At 41.4% G+C, this 14,097-nt stretch overlaps 1 protein-coding gene across 4 annotated transcripts in view; it reads right to left on the bottom strand.

Annotated features, from left to right (window-relative positions):
- Positions 1–14,097, bottom strand: part of BBS9 (Bardet-Biedl syndrome 9) — a 1,968,820-nt gene that overhangs the window by 548,393 nt on the left and 1,406,330 nt on the right. For all 4 annotated transcript variants that reach the window (XM_078688232.1, XM_078688235.1, XM_078688233.1 and 1 more), the window contains one exon: positions 10,247–10,429. In XM_078688232.1, the coding sequence (XP_078544358.1) occupies positions 10,247–10,429 (183 nt within the window). The remainder of the gene's footprint in view (positions 1–10,246; positions 10,430–14,097) is intronic.

Consider the following 14,097-nt stretch of genomic DNA (forward strand, 5'->3'; position numbering starts at 1 on the left):
CAAGTTCAAGGCCAACAGGACCTGGCTCAGGGACAGCATCCGGAACTTGTCTTGCTGGATAAATAGGTTCAGAAGGTGATCTAGAATTGGTCTTGGGCCTCTTTTCTTCCTGGGAATCAGGAGATAAAGGGAATAAAATCCTGTTCCTCTATTTTCCAAAAGCACTACTTCTCTGGTCCCTTTTTACATTAATGGATGGGCGCCTGCCTCCAAGACCAAGGCATGAGTCAGTAAGCACGCTCTGAAGTGGTAGTTGTCTCGTGGGGAAGATATGGAGGAATACAAGTTTTGCGTTTACATTGAGGGCTAAGTCTGAACTACCAGACTCTCCGGGAAGGGTAAGAGAGCAAAACGTGTGGGTCACCTGGACCCAACCCATAACGTCTGGAAATATACCTATGAGCTGCAGGGCCCTAAAATATTTTTCACAAGCAGCCATTAAAAGGTCTATGAGAGGAAGAGCTCCACGGAGACTGTGGAGGGTTGTGAGAATTTCTATCAGAAAGTTAAATTTCACTTCCACAGAAGGCAAAGTCAATTCCAAGGCCTCCACTACCTTCATAACTACTGCAGTGAAAGGCAAAACCTCCTTCAACACAGGGCCAGAGGAGTAAGCAATGTCCCCTTCTGGAGAAGTATCTATGCCACTGGCATTTTGTAAACCAAATAAAGGTTGGTATCAATATTTTGAGGAGGCTTGAGGTAATCAGGTTCTGAGTCATTCTCCTACGTGCATTTGTAGTCCTCATCTTCCAAAGCAAGCGGAATCAAAAATCTCCTCTGAACAGGACAACTTTTCGGTCCTGGGCAGAGGTTCAAACAGTGGCTCCTCTTTGAAATTATCTCAGAATTTTAACCTAGTCACACAAATGACGTCTCTAATCGAGTTTGTGGCCAATGCCAGAGTCTGCTCTGTGAGCGGTCTCACCACTGAATTTAGGGTTCTTGCCAAGGGAGGCCCAAAATGACTAGGAGGTAATGCTGTTGTCAGTTTTGACTTTGCCTTATGAGCCTATAGGTACTGTCTTGAGAGTCATATGGATCAAAGCAACCGGATTCGCCAAGCCTGCGGGAATGGACCCCCTCCAGGGTTAGCCCAGAGGGTTGCAGTGCCATTCTGAATAGATCCAGCGCTGTTAGCCAGAAGAAGTCAAACTGAACAGGGTCGGCTGAATGACCCAGAAACTCCACCTCCATTTCCGAAGTGCTGGGGGTCTCTCATCGTCGGTGAATTAGTGAGGGTGAAACTGAGAGAGAGTTCTGGACCACAGTGATGAGATGTGGAATAATAGGAACTAAGATCAGTGCATTGGTTAGCACATTCTTGTAACAACAGAGAAGATAAATGAAGGAAGAAATGTCAATGTTGTTTGTGTTTAAAAGTTGTGCCATGTCCTTCAATGTGGAGGATCAAGTAGAAGATCTAGAAAACCTGCATAGATCTAGAACTCACAGGATATGGAAAAATCATAGACATTCTAATCGAGCTTGAAACCATCCTGCTACATGAGGCCAAGAAGAGTTCAAAGGTGTATGAGAGGTGATGAGGAAAGTGGAGGCACAATCCTGGTAATCCTCTGAGAGGAAGACATGTGAGACACTATTTTAAAAAGAGCAGCAAAAAGATGGACTCTCTTTATCAAGTCAACAGAATTCATGGGTTTCCAGATTTAAGCCTCACAACAATCACAAGAATACAGAAACTGTAAGCAATTAGGAGAGGCAAAACATTGTCACCAGTTTCCTTCTGGTACCTAGCCCTACTGAAGATAAACAAATCAGACAAAATGTTGTTCTTCAAACAAATGGAGTCAGCGGAGGTATATACAGAGATACTCAAAACAGTAGGATACTGTGACGTGAAGCACTGCAGGACAAGAAATGAAAAGATGAGCTTAAACGTTTGTGTTGTGTCAACAATGTATGGGCCAGTCCTCATGTACACCCTGAAAAGGGGCAGATCGTGATCAAGCTCCTTTTAATTGAGGAAATGATGAGTGAGATATAGGCTTTGCAGGATTTTCTGTACAGAAGGTTAGCAAGAATTTGCTCTCTGGTGGAGATGTTTCACACTATGCACTCCGCCATACTCCCAACTCATCTGTGTCTTGTTCCATCCCACTTTATGAGAATGAGGGGGTCTAAACAAAATTATGGCAAATTATGGTGCAGTGACAGATTACATCTTTCACACAAAATGCCAGGGACATCACTAATGAGCTGCACCCTCCTATTAACCCCATATTCATTTGTTCTCACCCACTAGAATACTCCCCCTTCTTCAAATCGTTGCTTTTTGTGCTACTCTCTCAAAGAGCCTGGGGCACTAGCACTACCCAACAATAGTACAGCTGCTCCATTGTAATTATATTTCCTTGGTGAAGGTCTAAGTAAGGAAAATTAAGAGCCTGGGGCACTAGCACTACTCAACAGTAGTACAGCTGTAACTATATTTCCTTGGTGAAGGTCTAAGTAAGGAACATTATTGATTGCTGAATTGCAGAGCAATAAACAAAGTAGTGCTTGCAACAACAGTGAAAACATCCCCTAGTGCACAGCTCAATATTCTCCTGGTTCTCCCAGGATTCCTTATATGAATGTTCCACAAAGATTCAATTTGGTCAATATCCTTATTGTATTCATAAAGTATTCGGATAATTCTGTTCAATTCATATCACTTTGAATTTTCATTTCATTATTATTCATAATTCACATCGTCAGTCCAATGCATTTCGGGTATCTAGACCCTTCATCTGGGACAATAAAGCTGAAAACAAGGTACATTAACATATTATCAGTATCCATAAAAACTAAAATATAAGTCAGACTATCATAGTGTGTCCAATACATATAGTGCGAAAACAGTGCAAAAACACCCCGTGACTTAGTGCAAAAGTGTGAATGAAACATTGATCTGAAAAAGTAGCCCTCAGGCACTCACACGTATGTAAATATCACATGAGTGTTGTCTACGACGTAGATAGGTTTATAACGCTGTAAAACATAGATTTCTGTTAGTTTATTTCCTGCTCAAACTCTCGCATCCACTAACTTTCATTAAATGTTCCAATGAACCAAACTCACTTGATAGACGCGAAAGCGTCTCCTTCAGCATTTCCCCCGCCATCCAACTAGCGTATGTGATTTAAACAGCAACCGCATTAGCAGCCAATCATCAAGTATAACACATTGCGTGTACGTGCGAGGTTTGTCAGCTATATCCTGATTGGACTATCATCCGATCACATGACCCGAAGGTGTCCAATGACAACTCAAAATGGGTTACTCATGGCAATATTACGTAAATACAAACACCGGTAAAATAACGTTTTAGAATTTGCAAGGGAAAAAAATTACGTCAACACGAAGGATTAGAAAACAAGCTGAATCAAAACGACACTCAAATGAAACAAGTGGTAAAATAGTAGAAGGATAGAGTTCACATCCTACCTTACAGGTTCAAGGCTTGTTCAAAACAGGTCATTAGTTATAGATAACAGGTAAATTCGGTACGATCATTCAAACCAAATGGCTTATGGGAATTTAACAAGTACACTACAGCATACTAGAACACTCCCTCTTGACCTATAAGTGCTTTTAACACGGCGGATACCTCACAAAGAACAGGGCATATACAAAATACATGTACAATTGCATTTGAATTTTTAGTTATTTTATTTCATTTTTTCGTATCAAAACTTTTTCATCTCATTTTTTTATTTTATATATAAATACAGTGATTATAAAAATTAATTATTATTCAAAAAGAGAAATTCTTTCAGTATAGTCACTCCATAACTATTTCTCATTGATTGTCCAAAATAACGTAAAATACAAAATTCAACAAACCAGGTAGAGAACCATCCACACAGCCACATACGTACTTACTAAACATACATTCCCTTTCAAAACAACCATAGACATCCTATAGCATTGTAACTGTTGTCCAGACTCATTAGTTCTAAAAAATGAAGGGTATTGATCACAAATTGGTCGACGCGTTTCGGTGGGAAACAGTAGTAAAAAATGAAATAAAATAACTAAAAATTCAAATGCAATTGTACATGTATTTTGTATATGCCCTGTTCTTTGTGAGGTATCCGCCGTGTTAAAAGCACTTATAGGTCAAGAGGGAGTGTTCGAGTATGCTGTAGTGTTTCTTCCCCTCTACTCCCTGACCTGAAATTATCTGTAAGAGGGGGCCCCCCTGTTCTATTTAATAATTTAACAAGTATATCCAGTTATTTTCTCGTTGTAATAAAAAGCAGTTATTGTCACGCCCTTCTATTTTTTCAATCACCTCGAGAATAAGATACTGTAACTGAGAAACATTATGATGTGCCTCCTTGAAATGGACTGCTATACATGATTTCATGTTGCCTGTTCTAATGTTTGACTTATGTTCGTTTAGTCTCACTTTAATTTTTCGAGTAGTCTTGCCAACATACACTTTCCCGCATGGACATTTAAGCATGTAAATTACATTTGCAGTATCACAAGTGGCATTGACACGAAGGTTAATTTTATGTCCTTTCATTGGGTGTGATAGAGTGTTCCCTTTAATGATGTTGTTACAGTGACCACACTGTAGACATGGTCTTGTTCCACGATAACTTGCTTCAGGCATGGTTTTTGTCTTCAGTAATTCTCCCAGATTCTTGCCTCTGGTAAATGCAAAGATCGGTGGTTCATCAAAAATGTTTTTAAAGTTTGATTCTGCTTTCAAGATTTTCCAATGGTTTTGAATAATTTTTTTGAATCTATAACTCACTGTTGAGTATTTAGACACTATGGTCATTCTCTTGTCTTTGTCTTTAATGCGTGTCTTTAACAAGTCAGTTCTCTGTATGTTGTTAACTTTTTGTTCTGCTTGCTTGATCAGAATATCAGGATAGCCTCTGTTGCGAAATCTGTCACCCATTTCTTCAATTTTCGTCCGAGCTTTTACTGGATCTGACGTGATTTTTTTCACGCGCATCATTTGTGATGTCGGTAGATGTCGTTTTAAAGACTCCTGATGGAAGCTCTGGAAATGGAGGGTGTTGTTCCTGTCTGTAATTTTTCAGAACATTTCTGTCTCTATTTTTCCTGGATGTAGGTTGATGCGTACATCTAAAAAGGTGATGGTGGTATCTGATATCTCCCAGGTTAGTTGAATTCTGTCATTCTTTCTGTTCAATTCAGTTAATGCGTTTTCAAGTGAATCTTTAGTGTCTTTCCAAAGAATAAAGATGTCGTCAATATAACGCACAAACATTTTCAAATTAGCTGTCCAAGTTGAGTTCTTTAGTATATTCTGTTCCTCATAAGATTTCATATAGATGTTAGCATACACTGGGGCAGCGCAGTTGCCCATAGATGTTCCGACCAGTTGTTGGTACCAGGTGTTGTTAACCTTAAAGTAACTGTGGTACAGTGTAAATATGACCAATTCCAAAAGAAAAGTTTGAAAAGACATCTCATAATCAGTTGTTAAGATTGCTTTCTCCATTGCCTCAATGCCCGCGTCGTGCAGGATGGAGGTGTATAGTGATTTAACATCCGCTGTGCATAGTATCAACCTTTCATTTGTCTCAATTTGCAATTCATCTAATTTAGTGAGAAAACGGACGTATCCCTGACGTACGTCGCCATCTGTTGTACTGTGGGTTGCATGTACCTATCTATGAATTGACCCGTAGGTTCATGTATGCTGTTTCTGGTGGAGACAATAGGACGCAGCGGAGGATCAAGTAAGTTCTTATGTACCTTTGGTAACATGTAAAAGGTCGGACTCCTCGGGTTGAGTTTGATTAGGAAATTCCTGGTTTTCTCAGTGATTATTCCAGTGTCTCTAGCTTTCTGAACAATATCACCGAGTTTGATCAGATATTCTTGAGTGGGGTTGTAATCAAGGGAGGCATAGGTGTTCCCGTCGGATAAATGTTCTAAAATTTTCTTTTGGTACATTGTGGTGTTCATTACAACGAGACCTCCACCCTTGTCTGACTTTATGCAGGTGATCTTCTGATTGTTTGCCAGATTCCTTAGTAAACTGAGATCCTTCTTAGTCATATTGGTTCTGATCTTCTTCTCACATTTAATTGTATTCAGTTCCTGTTTCACTATTGTCTCAAATAAGTCAAGCAACTTATGACTCATTGGGGCGAAAAAGGTACTCTTCGGTCGTAAGCCCTTCAGTTGGTCAGGTTCTTGAAACAAAGGTTTAGGTGCAATATTCTCAAAGAAGTGGTGCAGCCGGAGTTTTCGCATTAGCTTAAAGAAGCTAACCTCCAGTTCTAATGAGTTTGTTTGAGTTGTTGGAACAAAGGATGTTCCTCTTTGTAATACGGTAAGTTCTTGATTGGTAAGGTTGTGATCAGAGATGTTAATCACTAAGTGTTCCTGCCCGTGGTTTTCTTCTTCCCTTTCTCTTTGGTTATACTTCTTGTGACTGGGGGATCTTTTTCCCCTCCTGGGTCGTCTATTAGGGCGGGCTTTGTTCTAAAAAAGGTACCTTCGCACTGTTTGTGTCCGCTGATGTCGTTGGTCTCATGGTGGTGTTCATTCCCTCCTGGGAGGTAGGAGGTCCTCTTTTAGATGCTGGATCTCTGTTAGGTGGGGGTTTGTTGGACATATCACTCCCTGAAGAGGAAGTATCAGTATAAGGGGTGTACGGGCGATTTCTTCTTTTCTGGGCGTACACGTCAGCCCACGTGTACACCTCCCCTAATTTGTAGTCCAACATGTCATGTCTGAACTTTCTAATCTTACGCTCATTAATCTCTTGAGTGTGTTTCTCAATTTGCTCTTTGACATCATTCAATATTGCATTAAGTTCCTCTTTTCACTTGCATATTCTAAAACTTTATTTTACCGGTGTTTGTATTTACGTAATATTGCCATGAGTAACCCATTTTGAGTTGTCATTGGACACCTTCGGGTCATGTGATCGGAAGATAGTCCAATCAGGATATAGCTGACAAACCTCGCACGTACACGCAATGTGTTATACTTGATGATTGGCTGCTAATACGGTCGCTGTGTAAATCACATACGCTAGTTGGATGGCGGGGGAAATGCTGAAGGAGACACTTTCGTGTCTATTAAGTGAGTTTGGTTAATTGGAACATTTAATGAGAGTTAGTGGATGCGAGCGTTTGAGCAGGAAATAAACTAACAGAAATCTATGTTTTACAGCGTTATAAACCTATCTACGTCGTAGACAACACTCATGTGATATTTACATACGTGTGAGTGCCTGAGGGCTACTTTTTCAGATCAATGTTTCATTCACACTTTTGCACTAAGTCACGGGGTGTTTTTGCACTGTTTTCGCACTATATGTATTGGACACACTATGATAGTCTGACTTATATTTTAGTTTTTATGGATACTGATAATATGTTACTGTACCTTGTTTTCAGCTTTATTGTCACAGATGAAGGGTCTAGATACCCGAAATGCATTGGACTGACGATGTGAATTATAAATAATAATGAAATGAAAATTCAAAGTGATATGAATTGAACAGAATTATCCGAATACTTTATGAATAAAATAAGGATATTGACCAAATTGAATCTTTGTGGAACATTCATATAAGGAATCCTGGGAGATCCAGGAGAACATTGAGCTGTGCACTAGGGGATGCTTTCACTGTTGTTGCAAGCACTACTTTGAGTTATATTCCAAGACGCCCAAGACGAGAGGCGCCTCCCGAGCAGCACGCTCGAAATTAATGAGACGTTCTTGAAACAGACTTGTTAAACTTTCTACCGAACTAAAGGTTGTGCGCTTTTACCTCTATTTTCCTCACCTAGAGTAATAAACAACCCATGACCTGCATTTCCAGCAAACATTATAAGTGATGAGAGTTAGTCCATGCCTTTTTGAAGTACAAACATAGGCATTAACATCTGCTAGATCAGCCCTTTAAGTGTGTTAATATATATTTATGATACATCTTAGATGCAAGACAACCATTGCAGGTCACTGATTTCTATGTAATGTTCACAAAACAAATCATTTAGGCAGCTAAGGATGTGGGCAGACTGAGCTTTTAAACCCGAGTTGTCTGTATGCATGCATTTGCAAAGTGCAAACCTAGCTGGGGAGCACTGTAGCATTGGACCTCATGCTGAGGCAGGGTGTTGAAAGCAAAAAAAAAAGATGGCGCACGTCACTCAGATTAACAACCTTGAATTGCACATTTTCAATTACTATATTTACAATTGCATTTATATTTTTAGACAAAGGAAGATTAAGGGTTTTGTACACAATAACACAAATTTCATGGGCTGATGATAGGATCCAAACTCAGGTCTTCAGATTCCAGAGTCAGAAGCCCAGTCACTAGATCATATCTCCACATATTAGGCTGGAACAAGACTGTCTATCAATGGGCTATTTACGGAGGAGATGAGGCAGAATCCTTTTTTGAACCAACCGCCACTACATTGAGGATTTGGAAAGATGCCCTTGGGCGGAAGGGCACACTCACCCAGAGGATACCCTTGTGGGATTCTGCATGTTTGGGGCTTTTGGGAAAACACTGAGGATTTAGGAAATGGGACTTTATTGGCATCTCAAGGCTAGGTGACCTATGGGCAAAGGGGGATATTAAATTGTTTGCAGCACTGCAGCAGGAATACCAGTTAGCACCATCAGAAACCTTTAGATACCTACAAGTAAGACATGCATTAGGAGCTAAACTTCAAAAGGGAGAGGACCTTCTGTATGCCTCACCACTGGAAGATAGGGTGCCGGACGAGCGTCTTGCGAAGAAGGCGACAGCTTTGATATATTGCAAAATTATGAATAATTCAGCTGATCCCCTACTGACCCTTTGGGCCTGCTGGGAACAGGACCTAGGGCAAATAGAAGACGAGGATTGGATGGAAGCTCTAGCCTCACCCAAGGAAGTAGCCATTAGGTCATGGTTTAGGCTAGTACATTTAAAAGTACTCCACAGATCATACGTTACCCGCATAACCGTGGCAAAAATGGGTAAACTTGATCTCCCAAATTGTATTAGGGGGTGTAGATAGGAAGGCTCCTTGTTTCACATAATATGGAACTGTCCAGCTATACAGGTCTACTGGGAGAAGGTAATATCCTGCATGCGAGAGGTACACATTGCAGTGATGCAGAAACTGTGCAGTGGTGTATCCTAAATCTTTGGAGTGAAACAGACCTTACCAGTAAGGAATGCATATGGGTAACCTTGGGGTGTATGGTGGCTAAGCGGAATATCGCAAGATTATGGGGTGCCAAAGCGACCCCGGAGTTGACTGAAAGGAAAAAGGATATGGATTGCTGTATGATAGCCGAAAAAACTGCATATCAAAGTAGGGGCTGCCCAGATAAATGGACTAAAATTTGGGAGAAGTGAAACGAATACCGTGACATGATATGAACCCCAATACCACCACCAAGGCAAAGAAACCGGATGATAATGGACTGAGGGGGGGGGGGGGGGGTTGTGATTAATGATACCCAGAAAATGTATATTTCTGCTGATGAGACTTCCTCAGCTGGTGCAGCCTTCAGGACATGTAACATAATATTGAAAGTATATTGACTCACGGATTGTTGTGCGTTTTCCTGTTTCAATAAAAAAAATTTTTTTTTATAGATGGTCGATCAATGGTCCATGATGGTCTGATCTATGCCAGTATAACCACATGAGGTACATATACCTACAGTGAGCTTTTTTGTCATTAGCAGTTGTGCCTTATTATTGCCAGTTTAGGAGTAAGTCATGTATTCACTGAAATTACTTTGTAAACCAGGTCCAGTGAATTTAAATAAGAGGCAATTACATTGTCAGTGATTATAATGACAACACAGCATCAGTCGGCCATTCGTGGCTAAAATGAGGACAAATTGAGCTAGAAGAATAGCACTAGTGAGGAACCTTCAATTCTAAGATTTTAATGGTGTCTTTCATTACATTTCATCTTTTTAAGTAACTAACCTTTCCTCTAATCGTGTTTGGCATTAGAATTAGGATTTCCATTGGACTGCAGATGAAAAGACTTGCAGCACCTTACCTACATCTCTAAAGCTTGAAGATTAGATGCAATACATCCCACCAGAGAAAAGTGGGCGTTTTAATCTACTTTATTGACAGTCGATGCTTCTGTGTACCTCAAGAGTATTTCGATTATCTTCTCTATTGTTGTAGAGTAACTACTTTGGATTGTCACAAAAATGTAGTAAACGTATATAAATATTTTGATGAAATGTTCAATTTGATGCTTACCAGTTCTTGAGTATCTTGCAGTAATGGTAAAAATGTAGCTTCCAAAATGGCAACTTGGTCCTTACTCAGCTTTTGCCATAGAGTAATCAGTAAAATCACCACTTGTGTGGCACTTTTCAACTTTGTGAATGCCTGAAACACCTTGCCTTGATTTTCTTCTGCAGCATCTGCCAGAGCGATTATCTGCAGAAAATACACATTTCTGTTACAATGCAATCTTCACACCTTTAAAGCTAAAATTCCAGTAGACAAAACCAAACAGATCAGTGTTTTCCCACTAAATGAAACAGCAAGTATAAGAAAGTTTGTTTTCTAAAATATGCCTTCACAATGTTTTTGAAACTGCAACATTAATGATTGTGGCCCCCCTTCATGAAAAAATTCTTCGTTTTTTGTAAATTTACACTCATTTTTTTAATTCACAAACCGCTCCCAGTACTCTTGTTAATCTATGTCAATTGTACATGTCCAGGAATAAGCTTATTCCTTAAACCTTTTGATGTGGATTGCATTTTCTCCTATTTTTGGCTTCTTTTTAGTCTTTAGCTGTCTCCCTGGACATTGTTCAAAATATTGATACATATTATAAATACATAATATCCATACACAGAAGGACTTTGCACAGCAGGTTTCAGTATTCGTATTTTGTTTCGCTCAACCACAGCATATATCACGTGGCAATGGGTCACCCCACACACATTACCCACTGGCTCTGTTCACTTTGCCTGACTGCAAAAAGCCTGTGCACACTGTTCACATGTTCAGCGCATAGTTACCTTCATGTGTGACAAGCGGCGCTCTAGAAATCCACCTTACGTAACAATAAGTTCACATCCACCTAAAAACAGTTCCTTACTCATAAATGACGAAGCTGGTTTAAAGAGTACCTTTTTATTTTATTAATTTTTATAAGACCTTAAATATTGGCTATTTAATTTGTCTGAAAATGTTTAAATAACATTGTAACATTGTAGCGGGATGTGATTTGAGTGTGTCGTTTAGTTGGAAATATATTCTTGTCCCCTTCACAAATAATAATAATAAAATGCAAGTTTTGTTGCTTGAAAAACACATTACTAGTAAAATAGCCTCATAAGTGATTTTCTTTTTTTAATTTATCCAACACTTTTATTGTAAGCATATAACATACAGGTTTAGATAGAGGTAAAAAAAAAATTGTACTCTTAATTTGTGCGCCATATGCCTGAATCAAAAAATATATAAAAAATAAGCATTGCATTAGCTAGCCATGGGGAGACCTCATGGTTTTGGCAGTGCTTGTTTTCTTGTCATTAACAAACATGAAATGCACACTTACGCCAATATTTTTAGGGCACTTTATGTTTGCAATTAGAGTGGCATAATACATTGTAAGTGCAGCTGAAATCTCCTTGTGAAAAACACAACTAAGAATTCCTCCGATGGACCAGATAACTCCACTTACCAGCCTATCGTAATTTTGAGGTCACTCCAATCAAAGCCATCAAGCCTCGCTCAAGTTCCCTGAACTGTTTCCTTTATCCCCAATATTCAAGGCTAAGAGCCTGACAGAGGTCTGGGGATGGGTTACTCCGCCACAAATATGACGGATATCCCGTCTGTCGTATTACAAGTGCATTATATCCAATGGCATTTGTAATATGGTGGGTGGGATATCTATCATGTGTGTGACGAAGTAAACCATCCGCTGAACACTATATCAGGCGCTAAGTGTCACATGTAAAAAAAAGCAGTTTCTATTTTTCTTTCATCAGTGCATTGGGTGGATTATCAAAATTAAGTCTATTATTTCAGGGGTGCCAATCCTTTAAATTTAGTAGGGCCATAGCCTTACATAACTTTCTGGGCATCCCCACAACAAAACTGCACATATAGGGGCATGGCCAAACAAGATGGCCATGTGGATGTGATCCACAACGGCTCTGCTGCCACCAACCGATAAAGGAAAGTAAACAAACACCCAAGTCGAAACCTACCATCGGAAACCATCTTATCTCACCATAAGGTTCCTGCTGATGTACATTAAGAGCCCTTGGCGGTGAGGATGCGGCCTAATGGTGGCAGATGGAGAGAGGCCTGGTGAGGGGCGAGCCTGGTGGTTGGAATCTCCTGGGGCTGCAGCCGGTCCAACAGATGTGCGGCGGCATGGAATCGTTGCACCACCGGATGCAGCAGACGGCTCCGGACCCCGGAAACATGATGGTGAGTGGGGAGCGAGGAACGAGGGCTGCACCAGCATGTTATCAGCATCATGAGAGAGCGCACCTGAAGTGGTACGCCAGACCCCCTCCTCCCAGGGAGGGACAGCCTTTGAGCAGGACCTGCGGTGGTGCGGGGGTGGACACAGGAGCCACTGCCAGCATGGAGGGACAGCGCGATCGGGAGCTTGTGGCCTGCTTGATCCCAAGACACAAGCCTTGGGGCCAGTATGAACTAGTGGGTGCTGGAAAAGCCTTACGTCGTGGCTGAGCCTGAGCTGCTGGATGGGAGTTTCCTGGCAAAGGGAGGGGAGGCCTACCACTCACTTGAGAGATGTGACACTCTAGTGAATAATAGGGCCCAAACGACTTAATGAGGAGGTAGATCAAACAAGCAGGAAGAATCTCTTGGACTGTCTTGAAGAACGCAGTCACAGCAGCCCGTGGTGGTGGTTGCGACATTTAAGCGACTGTGGTGCTGGCTGGGGTGAGCATGCGGGGACCCACCCTGGGGGTCACTCGGGGAACATTGCTACAATAAATATAGCTGACATCACCTAGACTGCTATCTAACCTGGTAAGGGGTCTACCTGTATGCAGAAACATTGTTCCTGGCATTTCCTGGACACCGTCTCTGCTCACACAGGTGCACTATGAGATTTCCTTTATGTCGCCCAAAAAACAACAGAATAACAGAGTCTCCAGCTATTTCACCCACACAGCAGCTAAAGGAAACCAACTGACTACAGGGGAAGAGAACACAATGGAAGCCCACCAAGGAAGATCTCCTCATCTCCCTGTGTGAATTCAAGCAAGAATTAATGGTGGAACTCAGGGCAGACATGTCCACCTGCCGTGAGACATTGAAGGCCGACCTCAGTGGTAGATTGATCTCACTACAACAAGACGTTGACTCATTGGGGTCCAGAGTGGAGGACATGGAGGCCAAAACATAGGAACTTGAACGGCGTACAGATCAGTTGACAGCAGTTACTCAGGACCCCCAAGCACAGCTGCAAACGGTTCACTTGAAAAACTAAGATCTAGAGAATTGATCCAGGCGGGAGAACATTAGAATCCGGAACCCGGAGGAAGGGGTGGAAAGCCCCAACCTGTAGACCTTCTTGATAGGGCTCTTCTCCGAAATCCTGGGCACAGCAACCATGAAACTCAAAATCGAGAGAGTACATAGGGTGGGGTAATCTATCCAGGGTGATAAACGGCGCCAGAGAGACGTCCTGGCCAAACTACACTCTTTCAAGACTAAAGAAGCGATCCTATAGGCCGCCAAGAAGCTAGACACAGTAAAGTTGCAGTTGTAAGCTATATCAGGACATAACACGAGCGACCCTGGCACGCCAGCAACAATTTAGGCCAGTCACACACAAACTCCAACAAGGGAACATTAGATATTGCAAGACACATCCCTTTGGCTTGGAATTTGAATTCTGAAATAAAGCATATCACATCACCGAGGTGAAAGAGGCCCTCACGCTATTGGGGCTTCCGACACAGGAGGATGGAGGCGGTTTTGACGGGACGTATCTCCCAGGAATTTCCCCTGCTGGGACGGGTGGGAGGCCCGTGGCTGGTCCGGCACCCCACCAGATCACAGAAAAAAGCTGACTCAACAGAATACTACTAGCGCCTACA

This window comes from Lissotriton helveticus, chromosome 4_1 (genome assembly GCF_964261635.1).
Source record: "Lissotriton helveticus chromosome 4_1, aLisHel1.1, whole genome shotgun sequence".
In the NCBI taxonomy this organism is placed as follows: Eukaryota; Metazoa; Chordata; class Amphibia; order Caudata; family Salamandridae; genus Lissotriton; species Lissotriton helveticus.